At 40.9% G+C, this 27,468-nt stretch overlaps 2 protein-coding genes across 7 annotated transcripts in view; one reads left to right on the top strand and one right to left on the bottom strand.

The window, feature by feature from the left end:
• The window catches only part of CMSS1 (cms1 ribosomal small subunit homolog), a 242,367-nt gene that overhangs the window by 61,241 nt on the left and 153,658 nt on the right, over positions 1-27,468 (bottom strand). The gene's annotated exons all lie outside the window — the stretch shown is intronic.
• The window catches only part of FILIP1L (filamin A interacting protein 1 like), a 162,217-nt gene continuing 150,143 nt past the window's right edge, over positions 15,395-27,468 (top strand). For 2 of the 4 annotated variants that reach the window (XM_061366573.1, XM_061366572.1), the window contains exon 1: positions 15,398-15,555. Coding sequence is in view for 1 of the 4 variants with exons in the window: in XM_061366577.1 (XP_061222561.1) it covers positions 15,544-15,555 (12 nt within the window). In the remaining 3 variants the exon portion in view is untranslated. Of the gene's footprint in view, positions 15,556-27,468 lie in introns of all 4 variants that reach the window. The other 2 variants (XM_061366577.1, XM_061366578.1) reach the window with 2 other exon arrangements.

Below are 27,468 nucleotides of genomic sequence, written 5' to 3'. Positions count from 1 at the left end.
ATTATCAAAGTGAAGAAAACGTGCCTCTGACAACAGCTTCACCCTACTCACAGTATGAGCTTCACTCTATGAGTTTCAATCCCCAGATTTTTTAAGTCAAGGTCTAAATAGAGTGGGATTGTATAAAGATGTGGACTGCAATTCTTTTCTTGAATGCCCAGGAAAACAGTGGATCCTGAGAGATGCTGGGAGAATCATGGTGTGGTTTCAGGATGCAAACAGGAGAGCAGCCTTTCTATAGACCTCTCACCCTGCAAGCACTGTAGATGCCTGCAGCAGATCCAAGCTAAGAGCCAACCAGCAGCCAACCAATTCAGTTTTCATCAACCTACAGTACAGATGTGTCCAGCTGGTAAACCTTCATATCCTTACCAAGCTACTCTCCTCAACAAATACCAAGAACAGAGATCAGGAAAGTGAGTCTTAACTGAACCTCCCAAAAAACACTCCATTTGACTTCTATGTGACTTAGATATACTGTGAGAAGCCCACAGTATATTTTCTTCAGCCTAGAGCCAAATAAAATCAGCAATAGAAATCTCTGCTCATCAGCCTCAGTAAAACCGTATGCAGCATGCTTGCCTGTAATTGCTGGACACAGGTTTTACATCAAGCCATGCTTCATCCTAAAGTCTTACTGATTAAAGCACTCTTCTTTAGAGGAAATATAACCTCACTACTTTCCACACAGCACTTTACAAATCCAAACAACTGGTTAGTTCTCCTGATTCTGACTGTCAAACAATAGATAATAAAGCCTATGAACTGTAAATTCTGTTTGCAACTGCCAACTGGTAGTCATTTTGCTGAGCAGGTAGCTTTCTTGTACTGAAAGACTCAAAAGCTCAAACATGAAACTAATCGAATTCCTAAATCCCTGCATGCAGCTACACATGCCTCAAAGGGCCTTATATGCATCTGCAAAATATATAGAAAAAATAGATAAACCCATAACTACAGTTCCAGAATCTGTGAGTATAATTTTATTACAAATATTGGACAGTTATTTGCTTACAAAAGAGGCAAATACTTAATTTGATGTTTCTTTCTGTAGCTTTTCCAGCAGAAAACAGAACACTCGATTTTGACAACTAGCCCTAAAAACTGGGATCTTTAATTTCAGTCAGTCACGCTGTCTCTCTTTTGTGGAGAGACAACTAACATCAAATGTGTCAACCACAACTGGGTTTATAAATTCTCAGGTTTTAACACACTGCAGGCAGAAGATTTTACATAGAACATGAAGAAAACAAAAGTTCAGGACTTGCTCCAATCAGATGTACTACATGTCTTAATTTTTATACTAGCCAGGGTTCACAAAAGCCTAGAACTGAAGTAAACTTCTAAGTACGCTGGTAAATTGAGAAAAGATGACCAGAAAAGACTAAAATATAAATCAAACTAACCATATGTTAAATCAGGCTAAAGCACACACATGCTGTATTCTTCTTTTTTTAAAAAAACCTAATGGTTCAATTTCTGTAACAAGCAAATGCAGGTTTAAGGAGCAGTGGGCACCATAACTGCATTAGCTCTCACACCGCACTCATACCTTTCACAACCATTTGCTGCATCAGAAGGTGTTAGGATAAGCTTTGGTCTTGCCAATCCAAACCCCAGATAGTCATCAGAGTTAAATGAGAGCTAACTAACATAACAAGGAGTTAACTCCTTAAATAAGGTATTTTAGGGCTCCCTCACAAGGGATTTCTCAATTGCTATGAAAACAATGTTCAAATACAATTTCCAATGCTTGAATGAAAACATGATACAAAGAGTATGAGATGGATGTCTTCACACAGCCACTTGAGTCAAATGATGGGATCTCATGTGCTGCTTTAGTTACCAAATTTAATAGTTTTAGTAAGCCTCTAAAGCCAGGCTTCAGACTGATACTATTCCAGGGGTCATGGCTCACAGATTCCAGGCAATCCATCATCAAACCCCTTCAAAAGTAGCAGTGAAACTTAACATCAGCATCTGATGGGGTATTACTAAACAGACCTGCACCAAAGCGTACCCACATAGGAGCTTACACAATGCCCTCAAAAAATGTGTGTTAACATAAAATACACTTAGTCACCTTGTTTGATCTTGGCAAGCAAGCATGGGTGAATTCACCTTGCATGGTATTAAAATTAATGGTCCAGATTTAAGTGCTTTACAAACAACACTTCTTTCTCCTAAAGTAATGATGAAAGCCTTCCTTTCTCCATACTCCCTCCTCCATGGAGTTCTTTAGGGTGACATCTTCTGCTAAAGACATAACATGTAAGTCTCATTTACACTCATTAAGAGATAGGAACTCATACATCTTCCCCCACTGCTATCCTGTCCAAATCCCAACTTAGATTGTTTTTGACTCTCCACATTTCCTCTTTGGCGACACCTGAAGAAGTAGCTGTATTTTCTCCACACGACTCTGTTTCTTCTGTCTTTTTTGTCCTAATTGAATGCACAGAAGTTCTTCAAATGGAGGAAAAATGAAGCTACAGATTTGTTCTTGGGCAAGGGAGCTGCTTTTGGTTTGACTTTAAAAACCGTGTGGTATATGGGTCATCCAAACCAGCAAGATTTTAAAATCCGAAGGAAAGTAACTGCAATTAACAGATGCTTTTACAAGAGCAGTGATGAGCAAGAAACTGCCATCAGGCAAATTCTAACAAGCCAGATTGGCTAATGTTCAAGGAAAGAGGTGGTTGCATCCAGCTGCAAAATAAGCTCCACTATTTTAAAGATTTTTTTTAAACAATCTTTGGAATTAACAGATTTTGTTTGCATTTTCTGCAGTGAACTGTTATAATTATGTCCATCAAGAGATAGAAGTTATGTTCTCATGTTACTAATCTTTTATCAAAGCATTTTAGACACTGATTGTAACCTTACACGGAATTGCCAAAATGCGAAGGGACAGAAGGAGTGAAAAAGCTCCCAAAGAGCATCCTTTGATAAGGGAATGAAAAGGCTTAAAGGAATCACCATAGGATGTAATCGCTTAACTGTCAATGCCTTTGTGTCAATACTACTAGCTCAAGATCCAGCTGCCTGTCTGGTACGGTACAAGACCTAAAAACGTATATGGTTACCAGTCTAACATCTTTCATCTTGTATGTACATGATTTATATTACTTCAGGTGGATCTCATTAGGAAGAGTAGGAGAATAGGCCTGATCTGACAGTCCAAAAGAAGCGAGGCTGCACAGCCCATGCTCCCATGTGCAATCACTAGCAAAGCTGAAAACGTATTCTCAGTGACCACAGACACCCTCAGAGCCCATACTCACACTGTGCACACAGAGGTGCATATATAAAAATATATATATGCATATATATATATATATAGCCACCACACAAATAACACACAGCCCCTCTCTGGCTGAACAGGAAGAGATCCGCTAATGAGACTATATATATTTAATATATATACACATGTATTTATTCTATGTCTGTGTATATTTATATATATACACACATGTCCACACACATGGACAACACTGATCCCTTCAGCAGCTTGCTAAAGACAGTCTGTCCAATAACTTTCTGGATCCCAGTCCTCCCAGTTGCTGGCACCCGGACATATGAGTCCCCAGTGGCACTGCCCCACTCCAAATGCAGGCACAGATTGCTTGCACACACATCCAGAACTGCTTGGGACTCCCCTGCTCCATGTACATGTATGTACCTGGCTCCTAGACCACTTCACCTAACTCACTGGCCTAACCTTTGTTACTGCTTCCACAGCAAGGTGCATGCCTGCACGTGCTCTGGGTGCTGCACCAGGGATGTATGTATGGGTCTCTGGCCTCTGGTCCATAGCCCCCTATTTCCTCCACTCCCCAAATCGCCCGAATGCCTGGCACTGTCTGCCTTTGGTTCTTTCCTTAAACATCCAATAATAATTCCTGGGCAATCCCAAAATGCTCTTCCCCTGGTTCCCATCATGTGTGCTATACACAGCCTCTCCTCGGTCTAAAAGGTGCTCTGGCATTGAATCATCTTGGTGGGTTGCAGGTCTGGACACTGGGGCTGAGGCTCTCCTGGGACAGTCCTGGGAAGGGCCCAGATTGGGTGTCCCTTCTTCCCAGGCCTTAGTTCAGGGTTTTGCCTGCTATTGTGCCCCTTTGCTCCTCTGGGCTTGTGGAGGTGGGCCTTTGGTGGGCTGACGGCCCCTGTAATGAACCCAGGGCAGTGTACTAGCTGGGACCATGTACCTTTACTAACATAACCTAGCAGATCTTCCCTTACAAGAGAGACCTAGTAACTATAATGCCCTGCTCTGATCTCAGCTTTCTTTTCCTTTACATTTTTTTTTCCCTAATTGGTGAACATCTGCTCTTCCTGTGGAGCATTTGGTATAATTTAGAGAAAGAATGTAAGGCATTTGTATTAGAAAGACAAACAGAGGCACTGGGATCAGACAAAACAATCTTTGCAGAAAGCATGAAAATAAATTTCAGCCAAACGCAAAGGTGAATTTTCCAAATTCCAGTACTCCTCTTTTTAGAAGTGGATGCACTAAGCATTTGTCTGTGATCTTTTTAAACTTTATTACCAGGCAAGGAACTCCAAAAATCTCATTTAACATTCACCCTGACCGTGGGTACCTTCAGCCTGGCCCACCCAGGAGCTCAGGAGGTGGCTTTGACACATGGGATCCTTTCAGCTGGTCCAGCACATCATTTTGGAGGAAGAGGAGGAGTGGTGTCCAGCGCAGCAAACAGGCCTCCTTGCTCAACATGGGTATGCAGAGCAGGGCTGGCTGACCACACTTCTCCTAGAAGTTATCTTTGCTTTGACTGAGCACTGCATGCAGCAGAAAAGCGTGCTTGTGAGGCATTTACACCAACTCTTTCCAAGTGTGGGGAAAATCACTGCTGCTTATGTAATCTGTTTTCTGCCAAATGTGAACCTGGGAGCTCTGCTGAGCTGACATATTTCTGTAAAAAGCCAAAATATCTTTCAGTCTGCTGTTCTTCTGGCTTATGCCACTGACTATAGGTTCCGCTAAAAAGTTACATCACAGTCCTAAATGCAGCCTGTACCATTAGGATTAAGCGACATTTTTTTGCTTAAGGTACAGTTCAGAAATCAAGATTTGGGAATATGAGTGCGCTGAGAGTCCTTAGTAAGTAAACAAGCAGCAGCAACATTATAGTACATGATACCTGGCATATCCCTATGAAGGTGGGCTACCTTGCTGACTTGCAGCTCCTGGAAACAAGCAGCCCCAAGAGTCTTCAGATAATTCATTTCCTTTCCATCTTGTTTCTTACACTGGAAACTTATTTAATTGGCATAAATGTATTGTTTTGCCTGCAAAGTCTGTTCATAGCATAACTCTTGAAGAAGTTAACTGAGTTACTGGTTTTCTATACCACTTAATTATAATTATGTATCACTTAAAGAAGACATATAAAATAAGAAACCAGGCAATTAAGGATCCCTCTCAACAAAAACAACGTACTGATTATTTGAAAGCCCAATTCATAATTTTTCAGGAAATGGCAGTGATTCATATTAATTTCAAAATAATATGCATTAAATAAATGCAGAAAACCAGTTGAAGAAAGGCTGATATGAAAGCCTTTTACAGCAATAAACCCCAAATCCTGGAAGACTTAAAGTGGTCCAAGGCCACACATTCTTACCGAGCCCAAGAACTGGCTTATAAGCTACATGTAAATCAAGAACAAAACAATGGTAGTCTCATCTGCCATGAGCAATGGCTCATTCAAGGAAAGAACACCAAACCACCTGCCTCTGCTGTGACTTCAGTTTATTCTCAGTGAAGTTTCTACTAACTTGAATGATAGCTGATCATATTGATGCTCAGAAAACCAATGTCACAAGTTTGCTTAGAAACTTAACTGTTGCATACATATTCAGGGAAAAACAGTCTCTTCTCTTCATCTCACAATATCTTAAAAGATAACAACCCACAAGGGCATACCAATGTGAACAGGCATGACAGAGAATACTAGCTCCCTCTTCTTTAAATAGCTTTGGCTGGCAAAGTGTAAAGCAGTTATCGCAGACTTCTCTGTATAACTACTGAAGGATGACTTCAAGTTAGCATGGTTAAGAAAATAGCTGAAAGCAGCAATTCAGTTTTTAACTACTGTTAAATCAGAGGACCCTAAACACTCCAACAAGGAGCAAATTTAAATTAAACAAGACGGGTGGTGCTTCTGTGTCCCGTTTTCCTGATTAAAATTTAGGGACCCTGTGAAAAGGACAGTTGATTGGTGCCACCCTCAATCAACCTCTGGATCTGTCACTGCTGTAACTGAAAGGGGCAACCGAGTCTGTTATTCTCAAAACCAGCATTCTGTGGCAAAAGATAATGCTTCTGAGGTTTTCTTATATCCACTGCTAATAAACTGGTCTACAACCCTCTGCTAACTTAGCATCAGCCATGGCTATTCTGACAACCATGAGCTTCTTCCCTTTTCACCTTTTCCTCCAAAGCTGATCTGTATTTTCAGTGTTCCCAGTGACCTTAATGAAAGCCACCAGCAACTCTTAAGGATGTTACTTTAAAAACAAAAATACCCCCAAAAAATCAAAACAAAGAGATGCAAAGGCAAACCAGGTTTGCTTTATTTGGTCTGGTTAAGCATAAAATAGCAAGATAAAAATCCTACCTTAAAAACTGCTATAAAATTATTGCTTCTTTCAATATTATATTTCACTTGAATCCTGCATGTAGGGGTAACAGTAAGACAACCTTATGACACCTCCAGACACCTTACAACTGTTTCTTCTGTGGTAAAGAGGCTAATGTCAGCCAGTATAACTGTGATTCTCAATGAACCACAGGCATCACTAAAAGTAATGGGAACCCATAGTAGGAGACAGCTGTGGCTCAGCACTGGTGTCAGCGTGTTCGGGGCTGCTTTACAGTTGACACATTTCTAGATATTCCAGTATGCTCCAAATTGAGAAATTTATTTGGGAAACCTTTCAGACTTCCCTAAGGTTATTTCTGTCATAGCAAAAAGTAAAAGCTGAAGTACTGAGATATTTGATTTCAATCAGCGTGATGAAAAGTCTTACTATAGGGGAAGAAGAGAAAAAACAAAGGGGGGGGGAAGATATATGGTTAATTTTGGCTATGGTTGCTGCTGCTGTTTTGCTGCATTTTAAGTAAATGCTACATTTTTTAACAGTGACAGAGCTCAATAACATCTTATTAACTGTAACTTCTGTAGTTAATCTTTGTTAGATTCTCCATCACCTGAAACCTTTAAATCAATATTAGACATCTCCTCAGAAGATAAGCTGTAGCTCAGCCAATTTTACTGAGCTATGTAAAATCCTGATAGATTAGGCTCTATGGTTTACGTTTATGTAAGATTGCAACCATGACATAATGTCTATAACCTTAAGTATCCATTAAGCTATAAAACACCCAAAATACAAAGGCCCTAGGTGCTAACTCTAACAGACATAAAAGTGGACACGTAAAACAGACTGCTACATGACAAATGAAATAATCAAGTCCAGTTACTCCAGCAGTGGTAGGTATGGAAAAATACTGTGAGCATTGTTATGTAGCAAATACAGTGCCGAAAGTAAAAATTCACATAGTATGAAACGATAAACTACAGAACATATCTGTCTTACCAGTGCCATGGCAATGGTAAGAGAAAACATGCACAGTGACCTGAAATAGTAGCAACTTTGTCCCATTAAGAACACGGCTTATTAAGGGAACAAGCAAGAGACAGTGACTAAGAATCCATAAAAGCTGGGAATGTTTTCTGTTTCCAGACAGTGTTTCAATGCCTTTACTAGATAAGGAAAAAAAAATAATAAATAATCTGATTTGATAGCCCCTGAGCACATGAAGTTACAAGGCTGAACAGATGCGGACTTCTGCTAATCCAAACCACTACGTTTCCACCCGCCTTGGAACCTGCTGATAAATACAAACTCCCTTAACCCAGACCCTAATCCCACAGACTGATCTACCCCTTACACAAGTATCCCACTCCTTTCCCTCACTAAAAAGAAAATGATCTGCTCACACAAATCAGCTGACAATTTCAAAATGAAACAGCTGAATCTGTCCGATCAGGGATTAGCTAGTATTTCAGCCCCACTGAAGAGCCTTCCCATTACTAAGGTTCATCACACTCTAAAGCCATTAATCGCAGTGAATTTTAAAGAAATGCTATCCACAACTGGTTAGACCTGTAAAAATGATTTTACAAGACTGATTCCAGACTCCTTCCTAAAGGAAATCTCTCATAATATGTTTTACAACTGTCTATCAGACATTGTTCCTTACCATTGCTGCCCAATTTCAAAAGAGAGAGAGAAATCCTGAAGATATCGAGCTCCAAAAAATCTGGTGAGAAACCAGTGCACAGCAAGGAGATTATAATCAGCACACAGAGGGGAAAGGAGGGAGCAGGGACAAAACAGGGTAACTCTGCCAATCTAAGGCTTATTTGGTGATACAGCACCCACATTGCTCCTTGACTGGATGCAGCAGACTCTGGGTATTGCTCCCCATTGAAGCAGAGGTTTCAATGGGAAGCACAGTGTGAAGCTTAGGTTACTGAAGAGTTGGAGGTACCCAAGCAGAAAGGGACAAACATCTAGTCATTAGTATATCTCCAGGCTACAGACTGGATTCGATATTTAACCTTAATATCTTTTTCTATTAGGAAATGACAACGTATTTATATTTTACAAATCCTCCACAACTGAACAAAAACCCAAACCAGAAAAACCTGCCCAGAATGAAGTATTGTTTACTATCCCCTACAATAAATCTAATCATAACAGAAATAAGCTTACTCACATAGCACACTGAACATTTAAATATTGTCTAGCAAGGAACAATAAGTGCTAATACATAGAGCCCTCATGTCTTTACTGTGACAAAGAGAGGTAGCAGTCTGATTTACAAGTACTTCAGGATTTTGTGAAAACAAGATTAACAAGGAAATGGTTCTGCAGCTCAGCAACCCATTGGAACCCACTCAATGCAACTGCTGTGCACATATTCCTTCCTAGTAATGCAAGCTTGTAAACCATCAAATGGGAAAGGAAAAGGGGCAAGACGACAGGGATTTTTTGCACTGAATAATGAGTAATAGTTTTGGACTGCCATTTTCCACTCTGACCACTGACTTTTAAAAAGCTGCCAGTTAAATGTCTAGGATACCTTATTGCTCATGACTACTTGACACAGTTCTCCGGTATGAAAGTCCTAACGACTGCTGCTGTTTGAAGCATTCAGAATGTTACTTGCACATACTTCATAAAAATGGCATTTGCTAGTAGAAGCAGAACTTTTAAAATTTGGGGGAAAAAGTCTTGGGGTTTTCCTCTTCTGAGAGATAAAAATTTTATGAGTGAACCTAAAGGACTGCCAGACTTCTAAAGTGGTAACACATTATGAAAAAATTTCCTGTGTTTTGCAAATTTCAAGTCAGCCACATTTCACAACTACATCATGGTTTTTAATATCAACTCTAATGAAATATAATTCTCCAATGACATAGCTGTGAAATAACAGCATTTTCATTTCACTAGCTGGCAAACAGGCTCTGGCCTTATAATTTCTTACATAGAGTCAAGTGTTCTAGGACCTGCAAAGACATGTCCGAAGACAAGGCCTTTTCCTTTTATCTGCTGTAAACTCTGAAACCACAGGTTATTCAGCCTAACAGAAGAGTTTACACATTTTCACACGACTGCTACGGCCAAGTTGTATGTTAGGACACAAAAGAGTATGAATACAGTGTAAGAAATTGCCTTCACCTTCTCTACAGCTTCAATTTCACTAAATCTCTTTTGGTGGGATTGGTCTGTTTCTTGTTTAGGGGAGTTTCACCATTTTTTTTCTTTGAAAACCCCACAGTCAATGAAGAAATTCCAGCCATCACCAAAACCCTGAGGGGAGCAGAGGGCAAGCTGAGGATTAAAATCATAGTGTTGCTTTTAAATCTGGTTCTTGTTGAGGTCACACTTTTGCTGCTGAATGCGAGTGGGATATTTATTTTTAAAGTACAGGTTCATGCACAGCTTGTGACAGTTTAACTGCATGTCAGGTAAAATCAGAAAGCTCTCATTTGCCAATGACTGAACTAAGCACACAACTGGGAAGAGCTCCTCCTTCCCTAATCCCCGACAATCCAAGCAGCAGGCATGAGAAAAAAAAACAAACTTCTTCCCTGAGGCCTAAACCCCCTTGACAGGAATGAAATCAGAATAGAGCAGACAGCAGTTGGAAGGGGAGCCTTGCCTATCCAGAAGCCCCCCAGTAGTTGTTAGGAGCACCTGACATGGGCTCTCTTTCTGGAATTTGTTGTGGTGACAAGCAACAACAACAGCAGTGCTGTACTCACCCCTTCACCTATGCATCCTGCTCAATGCACATACTTCTTCAGGACTCCGTTCTATTAACTTTGAGAAAGCAACTCAACTTGGCAGTTGTTAAGACACTTAAAGGCTTTGGAGACTGCACATTGTGCTCTGGGACTCAGCAATAACCCTGGTGTCACCCAGTGCTGGTACTCAGGGACAATTCCACACATAATCCAGTTCCAGTTTAAGAGGAAGTTTAGAAAGGGTATCTCATGGCACAATACAGTGACAAATCTAGGCCTGACCTGACAAAATGTACACATAATAAAGAAAATAATACGACATCCTGACAAGTACAAAGGGAAAGCCACTGCTGCTTATCTCAAGGCAACATCTCCTGTGGCGGTCATGAGTGCAAAGCAACAGAGCCCAACATCTCTGCCATAGGACTGACTCATACACTCTCAGTTTGGGTGGAAAAAAGACCAAGAACTAGCATTTGGCATACTAAATTGAGAGGTGGAGAGAAAAGCCTCCAAAAAATACAACGGACAGATATCTGGCACAAGTTAACATTGAAGTTCATTTGTGGAGTGTTGGCCTGCTGTATAATTCTTGTGGTAACACCTTTTTGGGTTCAAGAAATGTAAAAACAGTAAATCAATAGCAACTTCCCTGGACTCTAGTTAAGGTAACTTGGTATCCATGCCCTCCTTTTGCATCTTTCTGAAATCCTCAAAGATTTTTTTAATGGTGCCCTGTAGTACGCAAACAGCAGGCTAAACACAGTTTGAATTCTTAGAGAACAACAGCTGCATGTTAGCTCTGCCTGAGTCTACAGCAGAAGCTGAAATAAAGCTGTTTAATTTTTCTAGTTTGAGGGGCAGGTGAGTAGGGGAAGAGTATGCATAATGCATTATGGCACAGCTTGCAGAGGTGGCTGCCTCTTTTGGTGCCACAGATCATTTCCAGAAAGATAGCTATGTAGGATGAAGTAAGTGTTATCTTTCAGCTTCTCTAGACTGCTGACAAACATTAGACTGGTCTCCAACTCTGATGAAATACAGATAAAAAATACAGTGGATGACCTCCCAAAATGGTCAAAAACCTTTGTTCTCTTTGAAGGATGCTCTGGGAAGAGGTAGAGGATAAATGGGGTCTGGCAGTCTATTCCAGCTCCATGCAGCCAAGCACAAGTTAGCAACGACATACATCTCCCACCTCTGAGGCACTACTTGAAGCTTGCAGGAGGAGACAGCACAGTAGGGGAAAAACTGCCATGCATGTCTGCTCTCCACAGATCCAAGATATCACGGACAGGACTTTCTAACACACCGGAGGCTTTGCCTCAGACGTCAAGAATCAAAACTATGCAAAGATGGTGGGCTTAGGACAAACGTAAGTGCTGGCGTTTATAAGGGACAACAGAGTGTCACTGGATGCCTGTTACAGATATTCACGGTTTGCTTTTCACCATGTCATCCAGTAGTTCTTTAATTTAAATGACTGCATTTTCTACTAGTGGGAAATGTTCTGCATTGACCATACCTAATAAGCTATTGTCCCACCAATCATATTTCCATAATCATTTACCCCATTTGTTTTAGGCACTATATTTTCTTAAAAGCCCTCTTGCTTCTATTAGATGACAATGGAAGTCTGAAACCAACAAAATACTCTTCTTCAAAGACAACATCCTTTTCATCAGGCATTGAAGCAATATATGGCTTAGGAAGGGGGAAACATAGTTAACTAGTTGCTAAAACTATCTAGAGCCCCTGTCTGCGAACTCAAAAAACCTACTGTTTCTCACATAGGTCTAGAGTCTTAATATGCAAAGTTATACTAAAATGGTATTAGAACTTTTATGTCTTCTACCCACATAAATGGAGCAGTCCCCTCTCACCCCTCCACAGCTTCCAGCCTCAAATATCCTTGCATAAAATGATTCGACAAAATAGGTGACTTATGTTTTTATTGGTTCCTCCAGACTATGATGCCATTTCCTAAAACACTAAGCCAGGAAACTATTAATGTCTCTGAAAAAGTGGAAAGGGTCAGGCTATTTCAAAGGGCATATGTTTGCTAAAAGCCTTTGTAATAGATATATAGGCCACTTAAGTTGTGATTTATAGCAACAGAGCTATTTAATATTCACACAGCATTTCTAGCTTTAAGGTATATTATGAACACATTTGTAACACCTCTGTGTTAAGAAAATACTACACTTCATCACCTTTTTGAGAATTAAAATAAGAGGGTAATCAGCTTGCCTAAGATTTTGTAAAGTTAATTCTGAGATCAGAATTCCCCACAGATCTGTATGTGCTCCTAATCTCAGACTGTTACTGGAGGGAGGAATGGAAATGGTCTGAACTCATCAACATGAAACAAAAAGAACACAAGATTTTCTAGATGATGTCAGTTGCATTGGCCTGCATTTGGCAGCACAAGTCAGGTCAGGCATTTGCAGATGGAGTCAGAGATTCCTTAAAAACCCCTTTTTTATATATATACAAGTACTACACCAATCCAATTGTTATGCTAACAAGAGCATAGCACACTACATGCAGGGCAGAAAGAGGGATCCTACTGTGGCTCCACATAAGCTTCTAATTTTCTAGAGCATACTACATGTACATACCTCTTTGGTTTGGCTCCTTTGTCAGGTCTAGGAATTACCAAAGGGAACACAAAGGACTTACACAAAAGCCTTGAAAGTAAGGGTGCTCCAAAGGCATCACCACTCCATTCATGGCCAGATTAATTTCACCCACTAACCCAGTTCTGATCCTGCTATACTTGACTAGGCACAAAATCCTCAAAACAGGGGTGCAAAGCAGACTTAAATCCAAGCTGCCTACAGCATATACAGCATTTTACACAAAAGGAGTGCTGAGGCATTCTAAAAGTACAAATAGCTCTATTCTTACTGATTAAAAACCTCACTCATCTGTCATGTCTCAAACAAACACAATCCAGTCACACAACAAAAGCTACAGGGAAAAATTCCCACTATTGCACAGTGCCATCTCCTGGGCAAGTAAGATGGGAAACCCCTCCTCACATCTCCCTTCTCTTGCTGCATCCAATGTTCCTCTCATGTGCTGGCAGGCCAGACATTACCTCTGTTCTCAAAAGGCAGGCCATGAGTTCATGGAAAGAAGAGCAAATCGTTTACAGCTCCCATCAAGAAATGTGAGACTTAGCAGCCCGCTCTTGAGAGAGGCAGTATCTGCGCAGGCAAGCACCACACAAACCCACAGGATTAAATTCAATCTGGGTTGCTGGCTAATGACAAATTAGCAGTCAGAGCTTCCTTTCAACATCCAAACAGGAAATGGGAGTGGGGGAAGTGAAAGCTTAATAATTTCTTGCATGTTAACAAGTCACAAGAGCTACTCCAATGAAAAAAGTTTTGCTATGTGAACTTAAGCCTAGCACACTGTCTGCCCCAGTGGCAAACATTTAGCTTTAAAAACCAGGGGCACATCTCGGAAAGAAAGCAGACGCAAACACCTCATTTGGTACAGCTCAATATCCAGGATAAAAGAACATCGAGCTGTGAACTAATGATGATCCTACCTTACTGTAATCACAAACATTGAAATTACAATCCCCAAACCAAACCAAAGGTGGTAATTCTGCCATCTCTCTTTAAAAGACCCAGCAAAACCAAACAGGATTAGAAGGATAACTTCCTAGTTATCAAAAAACTGTTAAATTCATAACAGTCTCTGACACAGGAGAAAAAAAAAATCAGACATAATGTCTTAGCTTCATTTCTTTCCACTGTCTTTTAGGGCTACTCTACTTACTGGCTCTGCAGATCTGGTAACATCTACCTGGCCAGACAGTAAAGGGTCAGGAAAGCTGGGGAAGAAAGTCCCTGTGGGACAATGAGAACCCTAAAAGGCCTGAAGGAGCTAAGGACTGTGAGGCCTCCACGAACATCTCTCCCTATCTTCATGTCACCACATTGCAGCCCTTGGCAAAAGTGAAAAGCCTGGCCCATTACACACCCATACCTCGGTGATATCTTCACTGCAGAAGGAAGAAAGAAGGCTTTGTGCAACTGTTGAGTAATTCTCAAGAGTTGACAGGTGAGAGGCCAGTCTCTTGGTTGCCTGGATATTAATGACAGAAGTAAGATACTTTATAGGGGTAGATGCAGACTGATATTTTGAGGGAACAAAACTGCCCCAGAACTACAAGGCAGAACTCCTTGGGGCTCATGGATGTGTCCAGCAAAAAAAAAAAAAAATCTCTTGGAAGAAGTTGTAAGACTCACCAATACAGAAAGATGATTAAAGTGGGCTGCATGGAGAACGTAACAAAAGCAAAGGAATCGGGGGGTGGGGGGGAAATACCCCAACCCTGCTGTCAATACATCCACTGCACAATCTCATTGTCTCCCAGGGATGCAAGCAAGAACAGACACACAGCATAGTTACCATGGCCCACAGTTAACAAGTAAGGAGCTAAAACTGTACGGGTGCATGTGCTTCGTTAAGGAGTGTGAAGGTAGGTTTTTTTCTACTTCCAGCAGCAGAGACATGGGTGATCGTAGTTCCAATGCAGCTTTTACCACAAAGTGCTGTCTGCTGTAAGCCACCTCAAGGTACATGCTACACCCTGCACATGGCTGGAAATGCAGATCCTAGTATGGACTCTTGTATTATTGCAACAAGAAAGGGGAGAAAGTCTGTTTTACCTGTGAACTTCCCTCCTCAATCCTCCAAGGTCAGATGATTCTCACAGTAGGCATTCCTGCTTCCAAGATGACAGAAGATGGATCAAATAATCAGCTCAGGGTTTAGACCACTCATTAGCAAAAACTCTTCAGAGGAAGAGTTTTGAAAGCTGAAAACTAATGACTGTGTAAGACTGCTGGGTCTGGTGGGGGGTTGCTTTTTAAGACTTATTAATGGGTAGGTATTACCTCTTTCACTACAAACACAGATACTCTTTGCAAAGGACTTGTGTTGCTACCTTGCACTCTCAAGACTCACATTATCAGCTGTGTCCAAGCATTTACTTCTGTGGGGTTGGTCACTGACTACTTTTTGTTCACTTCTCTATATCGTAGGATGTTTGTATCCAGGGCAGTGATGCCACTTCTTACTACATGAGAAAGACCATGATGACATTGCAGGACTGCTGCCTGCTCTGTTCCTAAAATGACAGAATCTGCCAGAACATTCCGGTTTCCAGCCTGTCATGCTTCCAAAGGTTAGTTGGTCTTCACTTAACTTCTATAGAAGGTACTTCTCCTTAAGCCAGAGACTTCCAACTTTCATTCCCTCTCCTCCCAGTGAGAAAGGTGAGAGTTTCCAGACAAGGTTATTTGGTAAGGAGTGCTGAAGGAGCTAATGCTGCTATGACTGTATCAACAATCCACCGCCAAAAATGGAGGAGGAATATGCTTGACAATTCTTAGTGAAAGACAAATCATGATCCATGTCCTCCTTGCTCTACATTCACACTACATCCAAACTCACATGTTCCATTTGCTTAAATGTCTAAAGGAAGATACAGTTGTGACCAATTTCTCTGGACCAGACACCAGGTAGCTGTTAAATAATACTAAGAATGATTTCATCATGATATGCTTGTACTGGATCTTGCCCAAAATTTTTTTATATATTGCTGATGTTACTGTTTTGCTGCAATTGCTGTCTCAAAGGAAAGCAAGAACTTTGAAAAATATATGCATGAGATCATACAGATGAGGAGACTATGTTTGTAGAGGTGTGGTAATACTTGTCAAAATAGATTATCTTTTTCAGCCTGTCTTCCAAAATAAAGATTCTCTTGGATGGCGAACTCAGGTATTCCCAGAGTTCTGTCTGTGCAGGGCAACTTAACGGGTAGAACATCAGGCTAGGGGCTGCATAACAAAAATCAATATGCATGACAGTGAAGAACAACTGCAATGTGAAAATCCCTCTGAGGGTCATACTTAGCAGCTTTCCAGGTCAGCCTCTGAATTCTTGTGAGGACTACCATTGATCCTTGTGGTGGTTTTATCTTCTCAAAGACACATTTCTGAAGGTTTTCTTTTTTGTGACAACTACTGCGCTCTGGGTTACACAAGCAGAAGACTGACAAGGCAAGAGCAGACATGCTATAACCCTTCCATTTGTAATGTACTTGTAAACTCTTGCAAACTCAAAACAAGTGACAGTCTTTATTCAGAAGGCCTCCAGCTATAGAAGCAGCTCACACTATGTTCAAGTGGTGGTGGAGGGGAAGTGGCTCTTACTGCTTAAATCTTCAATAGACTTTAAAAATTTATTTTGACAGTCTGAATGCTTGGGAAGGTAATGACAACTCTCATCACTCTCACTGTGGCCTGGTTATTTCCCGATGTGGTTCTTCTGTGCCACAAACATACACAAAGAGGAAATATTTCTGCCTGGCATTATCTCTGCAAGCAAGAGATAGCCTGCAGAGGGAAGAGTAACAGCTGTGGAGGTATACTGCCCTAACAGATATCAGGCTCCAGTCACATCTCTTCAAGTGGAGATGACAACTGTAAACACCAAAGATTCGAGCATACAACTGTGCCAGATGGAAATTCAATCATGGAAAAGTGAGATAAAGAAGACTTAAGGCTTACAGGTGCTCTTCAGCACTTATACTTTCTGTGCATATTTTCAATGGCCTCTTTTTCCCAGTTGCACAGATTCACAAAATAAGACATGTTAGCAACTTGTTCTCCAGTTTGCAGGGCTGGCAGGAAGGCTCACTCAGCTGGTATGCCTGTCGCCTAATAACAAGACTGCAACTTACTTAACTTCAGGCAAATTAATTAAGAACATCTACCTTAGTCCTTTGGTACATGTAGGTGTAACAGAATTCCCTTCCATCAACAGAAACTACCTGAAGAATAAGCTGTTAAGTCCTTAGCAAGTTTTCTGACTTTTAGTTCACATGTTCTGAGGGGAAAAGCCACCAGTCAAATCAAGAAGCAAACAGATGAAAATCTCTGGAATGTCCTCTCTGCTAAGAAAATCTCTGCTATGTGGGAAGAACTGACATCAGCCCTTGCTTCCCAAGACACACAGGACTCCATTAGGGTGTGAGCTCCAGTACTGAGCAAAAGATTTCTTTTGTTTCTGTTAGTCAGGCAGCCCCACCAAAGAATATCCCAAATTCTGGGCAGGAAATCACGTGTTGGGTCATGCACTCCTCTCATGCTGGTAGTGCCTGTGGTTGGAGGACTACTCCGTGACAAGAACAGTGTTGTGCTATGGTTGAAGCACCCTTGTTAAAAAGGTCTCCTGTAGGTAGCAAGCATGACTGGCTGTCAGAGATCTAGCTTAATCGGAACAACCTCTTTTTGCTCTTTATGCCACACAACAGGTGTGAGTGTTCAGAAATTAAGGCTCCTGCTGCCCCAACTACCTGCCCAGTCTCCTTACTGAATAGAAGAAAAGGAGCTGCCTCTGTTGCAAAATGGGTCTGATCCAGGTTAAGCTGTGGGGGAATGTGAGGCCAAAGCCTTATGTGATGGCCTCATGTTCACTGCATGCACTCTGCCAGGTCTGGTCCCCAATTAAGACAAGTATCAGAAAGGTGCTTAGTCCACACAGAATAGAAAAACTTAAGGAATATCACTTGTTTTTTTTGCTGAAGATCAGAAAGTGAGGACATACAGCAAAGTCACACAGCTGTGACAAAGGGTATGTCATGCAGCAGGTTTTCTACACTGCTACCAGCCAAGGCACTGCATCTGACCTGTGGTCTGTTTAAGAAGTACAGCCTCCCTGTTTTCCATGTTTATCTCATTATATTAAACAAGCCAGTCAGCCTCTTGTTTTTACCACATGGTAAGTAACTAGCTTCATGTAAACAAAACAATTAAGCTCCATAAGGAACTGCTTGCCATTCAAAGCTGAACTAAACATTGCATTTTGTTTTAGGAATCCAAATATGGTAAGTTATGACAGTTAACTATGACTATGGGATTATTTACTGCACAGAAAGGGTAAGTGGAACAGGCAGCACAAACTGAAAGATCACCTTTCTTCTTTATCCTGTAATTAACCATCCTGAGATCCTCCTGGTCTCACTGATAGCTGCTCTTGCTGAGTACCACCTTAGCATAACTAACTCATGGTAGAGAGATAAATAGAGAGGTAAGCTTCACATGCTGGCACAGCTGGGTCTAAGTTCCCCCTCTTCAGCTGCGAATCCACCAGGTTCTATCACTACCCCTCCGCAAAAATACCTCTGACCCATTAACTTCTTAACATATTTGGCAGTCAAACATTTCATTAACGGATAGCATAGCACACAGATACACACCAACTCATCATTTTCTTATTAGCTTATTCCTGTTGCATGTAAAAGCCCTAATCAATATCAGGCTGACAGCATTTTGCTGGACAGAATGTGCATGGAGGAAGACAGAATCCCCACACAGAAGCCTGGACACTGTAAACCCAACGCACACATCCAGCTCAAAAAACCCAACTCTACACTGCTAATCTGTGTACATGTTCAGCTTTGCAGGCTGAGTATTCTTATTTTAAATATTCACAGAATGCAGGAGTATTGAATGGACAAAGTAGAAAAAAACCCCAAACCAAAGCAAACCAACAACGAAACCAGAAAAAAAACATTATTAAATCTACCCGGGGGGCAGGGAGCAACAACACATTGATGAAGGCAAAAGTAAAAATGCATTCTGTTATAGTACCCACTGGAATGGGCACTTTTACATTTTAAATGTGCATGCTTTGCTCCCTTGCAAAGATTTAGTAGCTATTCCCAGTTACAGACCTGCATCACAGCTCTCTGCTGTGCCTGCCTTGTGTGGGGCAGAAGCAACTGAGCTGAAGCAGGCACAAGGCTGAGGGTAGGACAGTACTTAAAGTGTAGAGCCCTCAGGAAGAGAGGTCCCAGCACACCAAGGGGAAGGACAGAGCCTGGAATGTGATGGCAGCTTCTAGAATAAGTTCACAAGTTTCACACTGGAAATCTGGGAGTTAAAACCACAGTCATGGTGGAGATTCCAATTAGTCACGCTCTCCCAACCAGCTCTGCGATGTGATATCTATGCTTGTACTGCCTAGAAACATCCCAGCCTCCTGATGAAGTTACTAGATAAATTGTTAGTTTTTAAATACAGCTAGACAAAGGTTAAGAAAACCAACAATGGTCTATTATTTACTGTAGTGCTGAAGCACACGTCTCCATCTTAGATGAAGGATGAAAAACACCATTTTGTGCAACAGACTGGCAAAATCAGACGCTGGGAGAATGAAATGGCCTGTTATGGTGGTATTATCCAAATGACATATAGCTATGCAACAGTAAGACACAGGCTGTACAGACACTCTTACTAGGATACTAGCTAAAGAAGCAGACCTTGCACAAAAAAACAGACCAAAGCACTCTAATCTGGTTCATTTTCTAAATCCTGGGTACCAAAATGGGAGGGGGGATTGGGACAAAAAGGATAGATATAGCCTTAAATTTCTTCCTGAGCTTCACTTGCCATCACAAATATTGCTGGCTATCAGATTTTATTACCGCTTAATTTATATATTCCTTGCAAATACTTATAAATACTTATGGGCATACCTTCAAAGCTGCTCATGTACAACAGAGGATTACTGAGCAACCTACATAGGAGGCAACAGAGCCAGGAACACACAGAAAGCGTCAACCGGTTTTGGTCAGAAGTCTACATCAAGTGCAGCTTCTCTGTCCTTCAGGTTTTCACTCTTTACTGAAGTGAATCCTTCAACCAGCAGATACAAAAAGGTCTAGAGCCCCTGAGATAGAGGACGTATCTCAGGGCTGAATATGGTGGGAAGGGATGCAAAGCTTGGACTAGGGCTTATCTGGAGGCATGTCTAGGGACATGGAGAGTTTGGGACCATTAAGTTAAACCAGAAGAGTTAGTAAGATGTGAAGGGCTGGACTTCAAAGCCAAGGTGAGGGGGTTAAACCTAGGACAGACCACAAGACAGTAGCTGGCTCCTAGCTTCAGTGAGACTGGTGTCTACAGAAAGGTCCTGTTCCTCTTGCAGCCAATACAGGTGTGATCTGCAGCTTTCATGGGATGGTGTGACGGCAGTATTAGGAATTCTGACTGTGAAGTGTTTGACACTGAGAAGGAAAAGGAAACCTGCTTCCAGACCCATGCAGAGACTTAGATGCCAAAGCTCAAGCTTTCATCAAATGGGCACAACTACTTTCAGCAGGTTCTGCTTGTCCTTGGACAATTTAGCATTCCTTCCCAACATAACATTTCTAAGAAAGCTACTATAGGACTCCAGGTGTCCTGCATGTATTCAGGATGTACTCTCCAAAATGTGAAATTATAGCACAAGCATTAGGTTTATCTTATTCCTTTCTTTAAGCATTATATTTCTCTCACTCCTCTTACCTTTGCATACGTTTTCAGAATCTTAATCTTTGCTCCATTAACCATATGCTCTACCTTTTTCTGCTGTGCCTTTGTTCTCTCTAGTTTTCCTCCTCTTCACTAAAACAGCCCTTCCTTCTTGCATGTTATTTCCCCACTAACACAACAAAAATCATAACGCTAATCTGATTTTGCACATGTAGTACAGCTGATTTTACTTTTTTATTCCCCACACTTTTCCCTGTGTTGACACTGTCCACAAGCCCTCTGGGACAAGGCCTTTTCAATGTGAACTGTGCTTAGAAAAACAGTACCCAGATCATCTTGTCTGCCCTCAGCATGCGCCAGACATTAAAAAAAAAAAACAACACTAGTGGATAAACTTGCTTCTTACACAGCCACCACCTTATTCCACCTTAGGATCTTAAGTTTCAGGTCAATGCATTAATACTGTGTCAACCCACACTACAAAACCTGATGCAGTTTTCATCAAGGTCAGTCACTTTGCCAGAAACTCTAAAGGCAGTTGAGGAATTCGACCTCAGACACAAGGTAAGAGGCAAAACTGCTGTATCAGGTAAATCTCTTCTGAGGTGCAGAGCAAAAGGCCTCTAAATACCAGCCGTAGTAAAGCTGAGTGCCTACGCAGCCCTTGCCTCTGCAGGCCAGAGGGCTCAGTAAGCACTTGCTTAGCATGGTGTTGAGCATGGCAGTAAAACCTAGACACACTGCTTAAACAAGCTAGAACTGTTTCTCAAGGCACATATGACTGCTGCTAAACATTACCGTATAAATTTCCCACTGAACTTAAGATGCAGTTGACAAATATAAAAAAAAAAGAATAAAAATATTTGTATCGTGAAACACCTGGACAGAGTAAACAAGATTGTAGGTGGGCCTCTGTTATGTCCTGCTTACCAATGCACAGGCTGAAGCAGACAAATGTTTTAGTCACTGTTGCGCATGCATGCATGCATGCCCTGTGAGCTGCCCTTCCCACTGCTTTGCCTGGCAGGAGTAGAACAAGTACTGGACAGGGTGATGGGTGCCCTCTAATGCTTCGGAGAAGGTGATGACCCAAGCACACTCAGCAGAGGCTAAGCCTCTCAGACAGCTGAAGCAACTCATTCCCACATGTATGCAACCACCATGCACAGCTACAGGTACAACTTTCACTTTTTCTCCATGTTCTAAATGTCAGATGGACCCTGCTTGTGGCTACAGTATTATCCAATGCCTTTCACCATCCTTCAGAACCAATTTTATGGAGCCAATTTACTCTAGCAGATAGTTATCTAGAACTCAGATAATGACCAAAAATGATCACTTAGTGGTTAGACTTGTTACTTTCAAGTAATCAACAACAATTCTGCTTCTTTCCAGCCCTCACTGCAAGCCTTCGAAAGTCCATCTGTCCATTCCACTGTCACTAGTCATCTTCCCTTTTACAATGCCTGTGTGCTAGAATTCACTGTGCTGTTGAAAAACTAATCATTAAGTTAGTACTCAGTGTCACATTGGTGAAAACTGCTATGTTTATGCATGTGCCTCTAATAACTCAACATTTTAAGAATATATTAGGGTTTTTAATATACTTTTTAAACTGAAGATATATGACTAAAAGTCATATTGAAGATATATGACTAAGCCTATATATATCCCCCACCTACTTATACTTGGAATAACATTCTTCAAAATGACAAGTGAAAATCTGTGACCTGTAGAAAGCATGCAGTATTTCAATCCCACACAGAAAATAACCTCTATGCTTTAACTTTGGTAAGCAAACACAGCAAAGAGCCATTCAAATAAAAACACCCTCTAAAAGACATTTTTTTCATTTAGCACCTTAAATAATAAAATGTTCTAACTTCAGGGGAATCCAAATACTTAAGAATTATTTTATGAGAGAAGTTGAGCACAAGAGCCCTGGTTCAAGTAAGCACCTGTTCTCTTAGCACAAGTTCTCTTAGACTGAAGGTCTGACATATCAAGGCAGCAGGTCTGATTTCCAGCTCAAATACTTACTGATGTATCACTCTACAGTAAAGGGAGAAGACCTATTTCAAAGCTCCTAGCATCTGAAATCCTTCTGAAATAAGTATTTGCCATCCTAGTGGAAGCACCTCAGACACACCTACTCTGCAAATTCCTTTTTATATAACAGCACCATTAATAGGAGACAACTTGTAATCCACTGAACTGTCATAAAGAGACCAAACAACAAAGAGCACAATTAAGTGCTACTGCCTACCCAATTGTTCTAGTTAATTCTTGCAGTTTTATCATTACTGTGTTTTCCTTTTTCTTTTAATTGTTTTTCTCCCCTTTCCTTACTGCCCGAGAGACACAAACACACAAAAGATTTGCCTATCTAGCCATGCAAACATGCAGAGGATATGCTTGAAGAATGTCTGAAAAACTATTTCTAAAAGAAAAAAATGGATTATTTTTCCCCTCAAGTAGTCACAACCATTACTTGTAACAGGGATATGCGAAAAACATTAAGGCAGATGTATGAACTTTAAGTTGATGATATGCCGTAGTCCATTACATCTGAGGAAGTGTTGTTACACGGAATGCTGATGAGAGCATTTTGATACAGGCCACAGGACTAACACCAGTTTCATTGCTCAATGTGGCATATTTTTCCTATTACGTAATCCTTATTGTAGCTATTATAATGATACATAGCTGAAAGCCATCAGTAAAGACTTTCACAAGGGACTGCACAAAGAAAGCTGATACAATGATAAAGAGACAGCACTTGATCGTTTTTCCACACATTCTTTTGTACCTTTGGTGGCTGTTGAATCAGCCTGCTCTGATCAGATCTCCCAGCCTCACCTGCCACCTCTATGATACCATTTGTCAGACCAAATTTAGAAAGCAGCTGCTGGGAGAAGGGCTGCAGTCTCATCACCTGTGGAAGGTCACTAAATAAGGAGAGCAGAAAAGCAGAAAGGAGGATCTCTCCCAGTTCACATCATTACATGGTGTACAAGCCCCATCTTTCACAGGATCATCTGCACATGCAAATTCCAAAATGGTCAGAAACCAGATCAACTAGCTGGGGTAATTACAGGGAAACCTCTCAAAATATGGAACCATATTAGGTGGTCTTTTTATTGACTACACCTAATTTAAAGTTTATATGTCATCAGGGCAGACTTGCAGAAATCCTCATGAATGGAGTGTAATCAAGTTTTATTAAAACTAGTCAGATGTTTTTTCCACCAAAGCCAAGATTTCATTAGGAACCTTTCTCTGGTTACCCTGTTTAACCAATACCTTCCAGGGGGCTATGTGTCACCAAGAGAAAAGCACAAATTTGGACAGTTCAGGGTATTCAGATCTTATTTCTTTTCTTCTAAGAACTTCAACTGTGCTGATGATGAGAAAGAGATGAAAAAGAACTGCTTCCAATCCCAACTTCAGATATTATAATTGTACTAAATGATCATTTAATTAATAAAAGGAATAGAGCACCATGCAAATGGAAGTTGAGAAACTAAAGAGTTTAACATATCAAAATCCCTCATGTCACTGAAAAACTGCAGAGGTCTAAGCATTCACACCAACTAGAATTTTAATACAATCAACAGGTTTGATTTACTATTAAAAGTTCATATGAAATTAAATGAGTGAGCCCCAACTTCGAAGCAGACAGCTATACAGTTACTCCACCGGTTTATTCATAAACCTATTTCTTGGTCAAATACTCTAAATTCAATACAGTATCATTATGAACTGCTGAATTGCATGTAGAAGTCTGCCTATCACTTCTTTAAAATACTGCAATGAAGAGATGCTTATTCTAAACTCACTGTGCAAAATATAATTTTGGACCCTCCTATAATTCCATGATGAAATCACCACAATTAGTCTAAAAATGCAGTATTTTGAAAAATTAGTACCTTTATTTTGGAGAATAAAATATTTGTATCTTGCAAAGGGAGTGAAAGTCAGCTCAAGTCTCTTTGTTCTTAAAAACAAGCTTGTCACATAATGGGAAAAAAATAAATCCACAAGCTGCTTCAACCAAACGAAACACTCAACTACAAGCTGTAGTCCACTTTGGTACCTGGTCACTTTCAACGGCACAGAAGCATACTGCATCGCAGTGCAGTACCATGCAATGTGTAGGCTGAAGACATAAGAAGTTGCACATTGTCTCATACGGTGGAGAAGGATGAAAACCTAGAAGCAAAACTATGTGGTCATAGCAGGTCCATATAATTAGCTTGTTCTAGTTGATTCCTCTCCTTGGTTTGCCTCTTCAGTGACTTTTGGGCTGCTAGAAAAGCAAGTTCCCTCAAGTAGAGACCTCGGTACGGTCATTCTGAACATCAAAGGCAGCAACACTGACACACAAACAAGTATGAGAAAAGGACATAAAAGAAGATGAGTCTGAAGCAGCTATCAAGAATAAAGGAAGCAAGACTGAAGCTGGGCAGACAATAAGAGATCAGAGAAAAAAATGCAGTGGATTAGCATCAAGCTTAACAGTGAAAGCAAAAAAACCAAAATTTGCGATTGCTCTCCCCTGGAACGGAAAAGCAGTCAAGCAAAGAGGAAGAACTTGGTGAAACTGTGTGACTGCCATTATAATATTAGCCTTGCCAAACTTTAAAGCCCCTTAAAGCAGGCAAAATGAGTGTCAAAGACAAGAGATGAACAGGAAGTACACCCTATTTATCTGGCAGCCAATACTGACAGCACACAGTATAATATGACAGAATTCTGTCCCTGTATGAACATAATCAGAGAAGCTGGGAAGGAGGAAGAATTATAGAATAGTTTGGGTTGGAAGGGACCTTAAGATCATCTAGTTCCAAACCCCCTGCCATAGGCAGGGACATCTCCCACTAAACCATGTCACCCAAGGCTCTGTCCAACCTGGCCTTGAACACTGCCAGGGATGGAGCATTCACAATTTCCTCGGGCAACCCATTCCAGTGCCTCATCACCCTCAAAGTAAAGAACTTCTTCCTTGTATCTAACTTCCCATTGCACCTAGGCAACTAGCATGGATCTACACGCATGTCTAAACTGGAGACACTGGAATAGCTTTGTGAAAGTCAGTTTTGGGAGCGGCCCAGCTGTGACTACAAGCACACAGAGCAGTTTATCATCTCGTAACCTATGAACCTTGTCAGTAATCCTCATCTGACAACAGTGACTCTCACAGCAGTAAAAAACATGGTGAAAGAGTATGGGGAACTTAATGCTGTGGCAGATAAACAAGGCCCCTCCATCCCCATGAGAACATTTTTCGAAGCAGAAACAGCTTCCAGTTGGGCAGAATCAGAAAACTGCATCTCCCTGATTCAGCCCATGAAATTTGCCAACAAACATACATGATAAGCTTTAAACAGGGGTTTACATACCTGAAGTCTGCATATAGGAGTGCAAAGATTTGTGCTACAAACTAAAACAATGTATTAATTTTTACTGTGCTCATAGTTTAGATAAATCCAATCTCTGTTTACCTATCTCATGACTGAGAAGAGATCAAATGCAGAGAAAAGAGTATTAGATGTTGTACAGAGGAGAGCTGAAGGCCCCCACACGATACAGATGTAATTTGTGCAATTTGTGCCATGGAAGCCCAGAAAGAATTGATCGGCCAGGCTGCCTGGGGTGCTGCACAGGCTTTTGTGCATGAACAACATTTTAATAAACAAGCAATTACATAAACATTCTCAGAGCTAGCGTGAGACAAAGCTGATGAAAAGATGAATCCTGACCCCAAATGGGCAGTGTCACAAAGCTGATAGAAGGCTGAACCATTACCTCAACTTTACCCCCAACTGGACAATGTAACACAACTCCTGTTCAACCCATGCATCTTAAGAAACGAAACAAAACCCTACACCAGAATATAAGCAGTACTTCAGAAATACTCAGACCATCGTCTGAGATACATACGTTCTGTGGGGAAGAAAGGGAGGAAATGAAATAATCAGCCTGAGGGTACACTGCAGTATTCCTACAGTGACTTTTGTACATGAGGTCTTGCATCCTTCCATTGTCTCAACACTCAAGGCAGTTTCCATCATCTAAAAAGGGTATAAACCCCAGCAGCTAATGAAGAGAATTATTTGGGCCTGTCACTATTTGTGTTTAAATATATAATTAAAATTAACTGAACTGAATTAAAAAAGCAGGTAATTGATGCTGTGGATGATGTGGTGCGTGGTCAAATATGAAGCATAGCCATGAGTCTTATTTTCTGGTGGAAAAGCTTGGTCTTCATAGGAATTCAGACTCCAAGTCTAAATATTTTAAAGAGCTATTCAATTACATAAGACAGACACTCTATAGTTTTCTGTACAGGGACTGGAAAAGTGCCAGTGAACTTCTGTGCTGTTCTACCTTGTGAGGACCACACACTGCAGTCATATTAGAAATGTGGCAACCGAATTTAAGAGTAGTCGATCCAGTTTAACTCTGTAATGAATTAGACTGAGAAAGTATTTGTTTTCAACTCCTATACAGGAATATGCAGTAGTTTTAAAAGGGATGAAAATATCATGATAGCTTGCTCCTGAGCTGCTGTGATGCAACTCAAGCATAAAGTAGCTAAAATTCTGGGTCAAGAAGAGGCCTTTTTACAATTTTAATAATTTCTTACTTACAGAAGGGACTATAGTTCATGTGTGGTTTATAATATTACGTAATACAAACAGCGTTCAGTTTAACAAATGCCTAAATGCACAAAGAATTAACCAATATAACGCCTCAAACATTACAATGTC

Source organism: Neopsephotus bourkii, unplaced genomic scaffold (assembly GCF_033783945.1).
Source record: "Neopsephotus bourkii isolate Nb327-2 ecotype Australia unplaced genomic scaffold, CSIRO-AGI_Nbou_v1 NB_1350, whole genome shotgun sequence".
Classification (NCBI taxonomy): domain Eukaryota; kingdom Metazoa; phylum Chordata; class Aves; order Psittaciformes; family Psittacidae; genus Neopsephotus; species Neopsephotus bourkii.
Note: the sequence above shows the minus strand (reverse complement) of the source record. Positions and strands in the feature narration are given on the sequence as shown.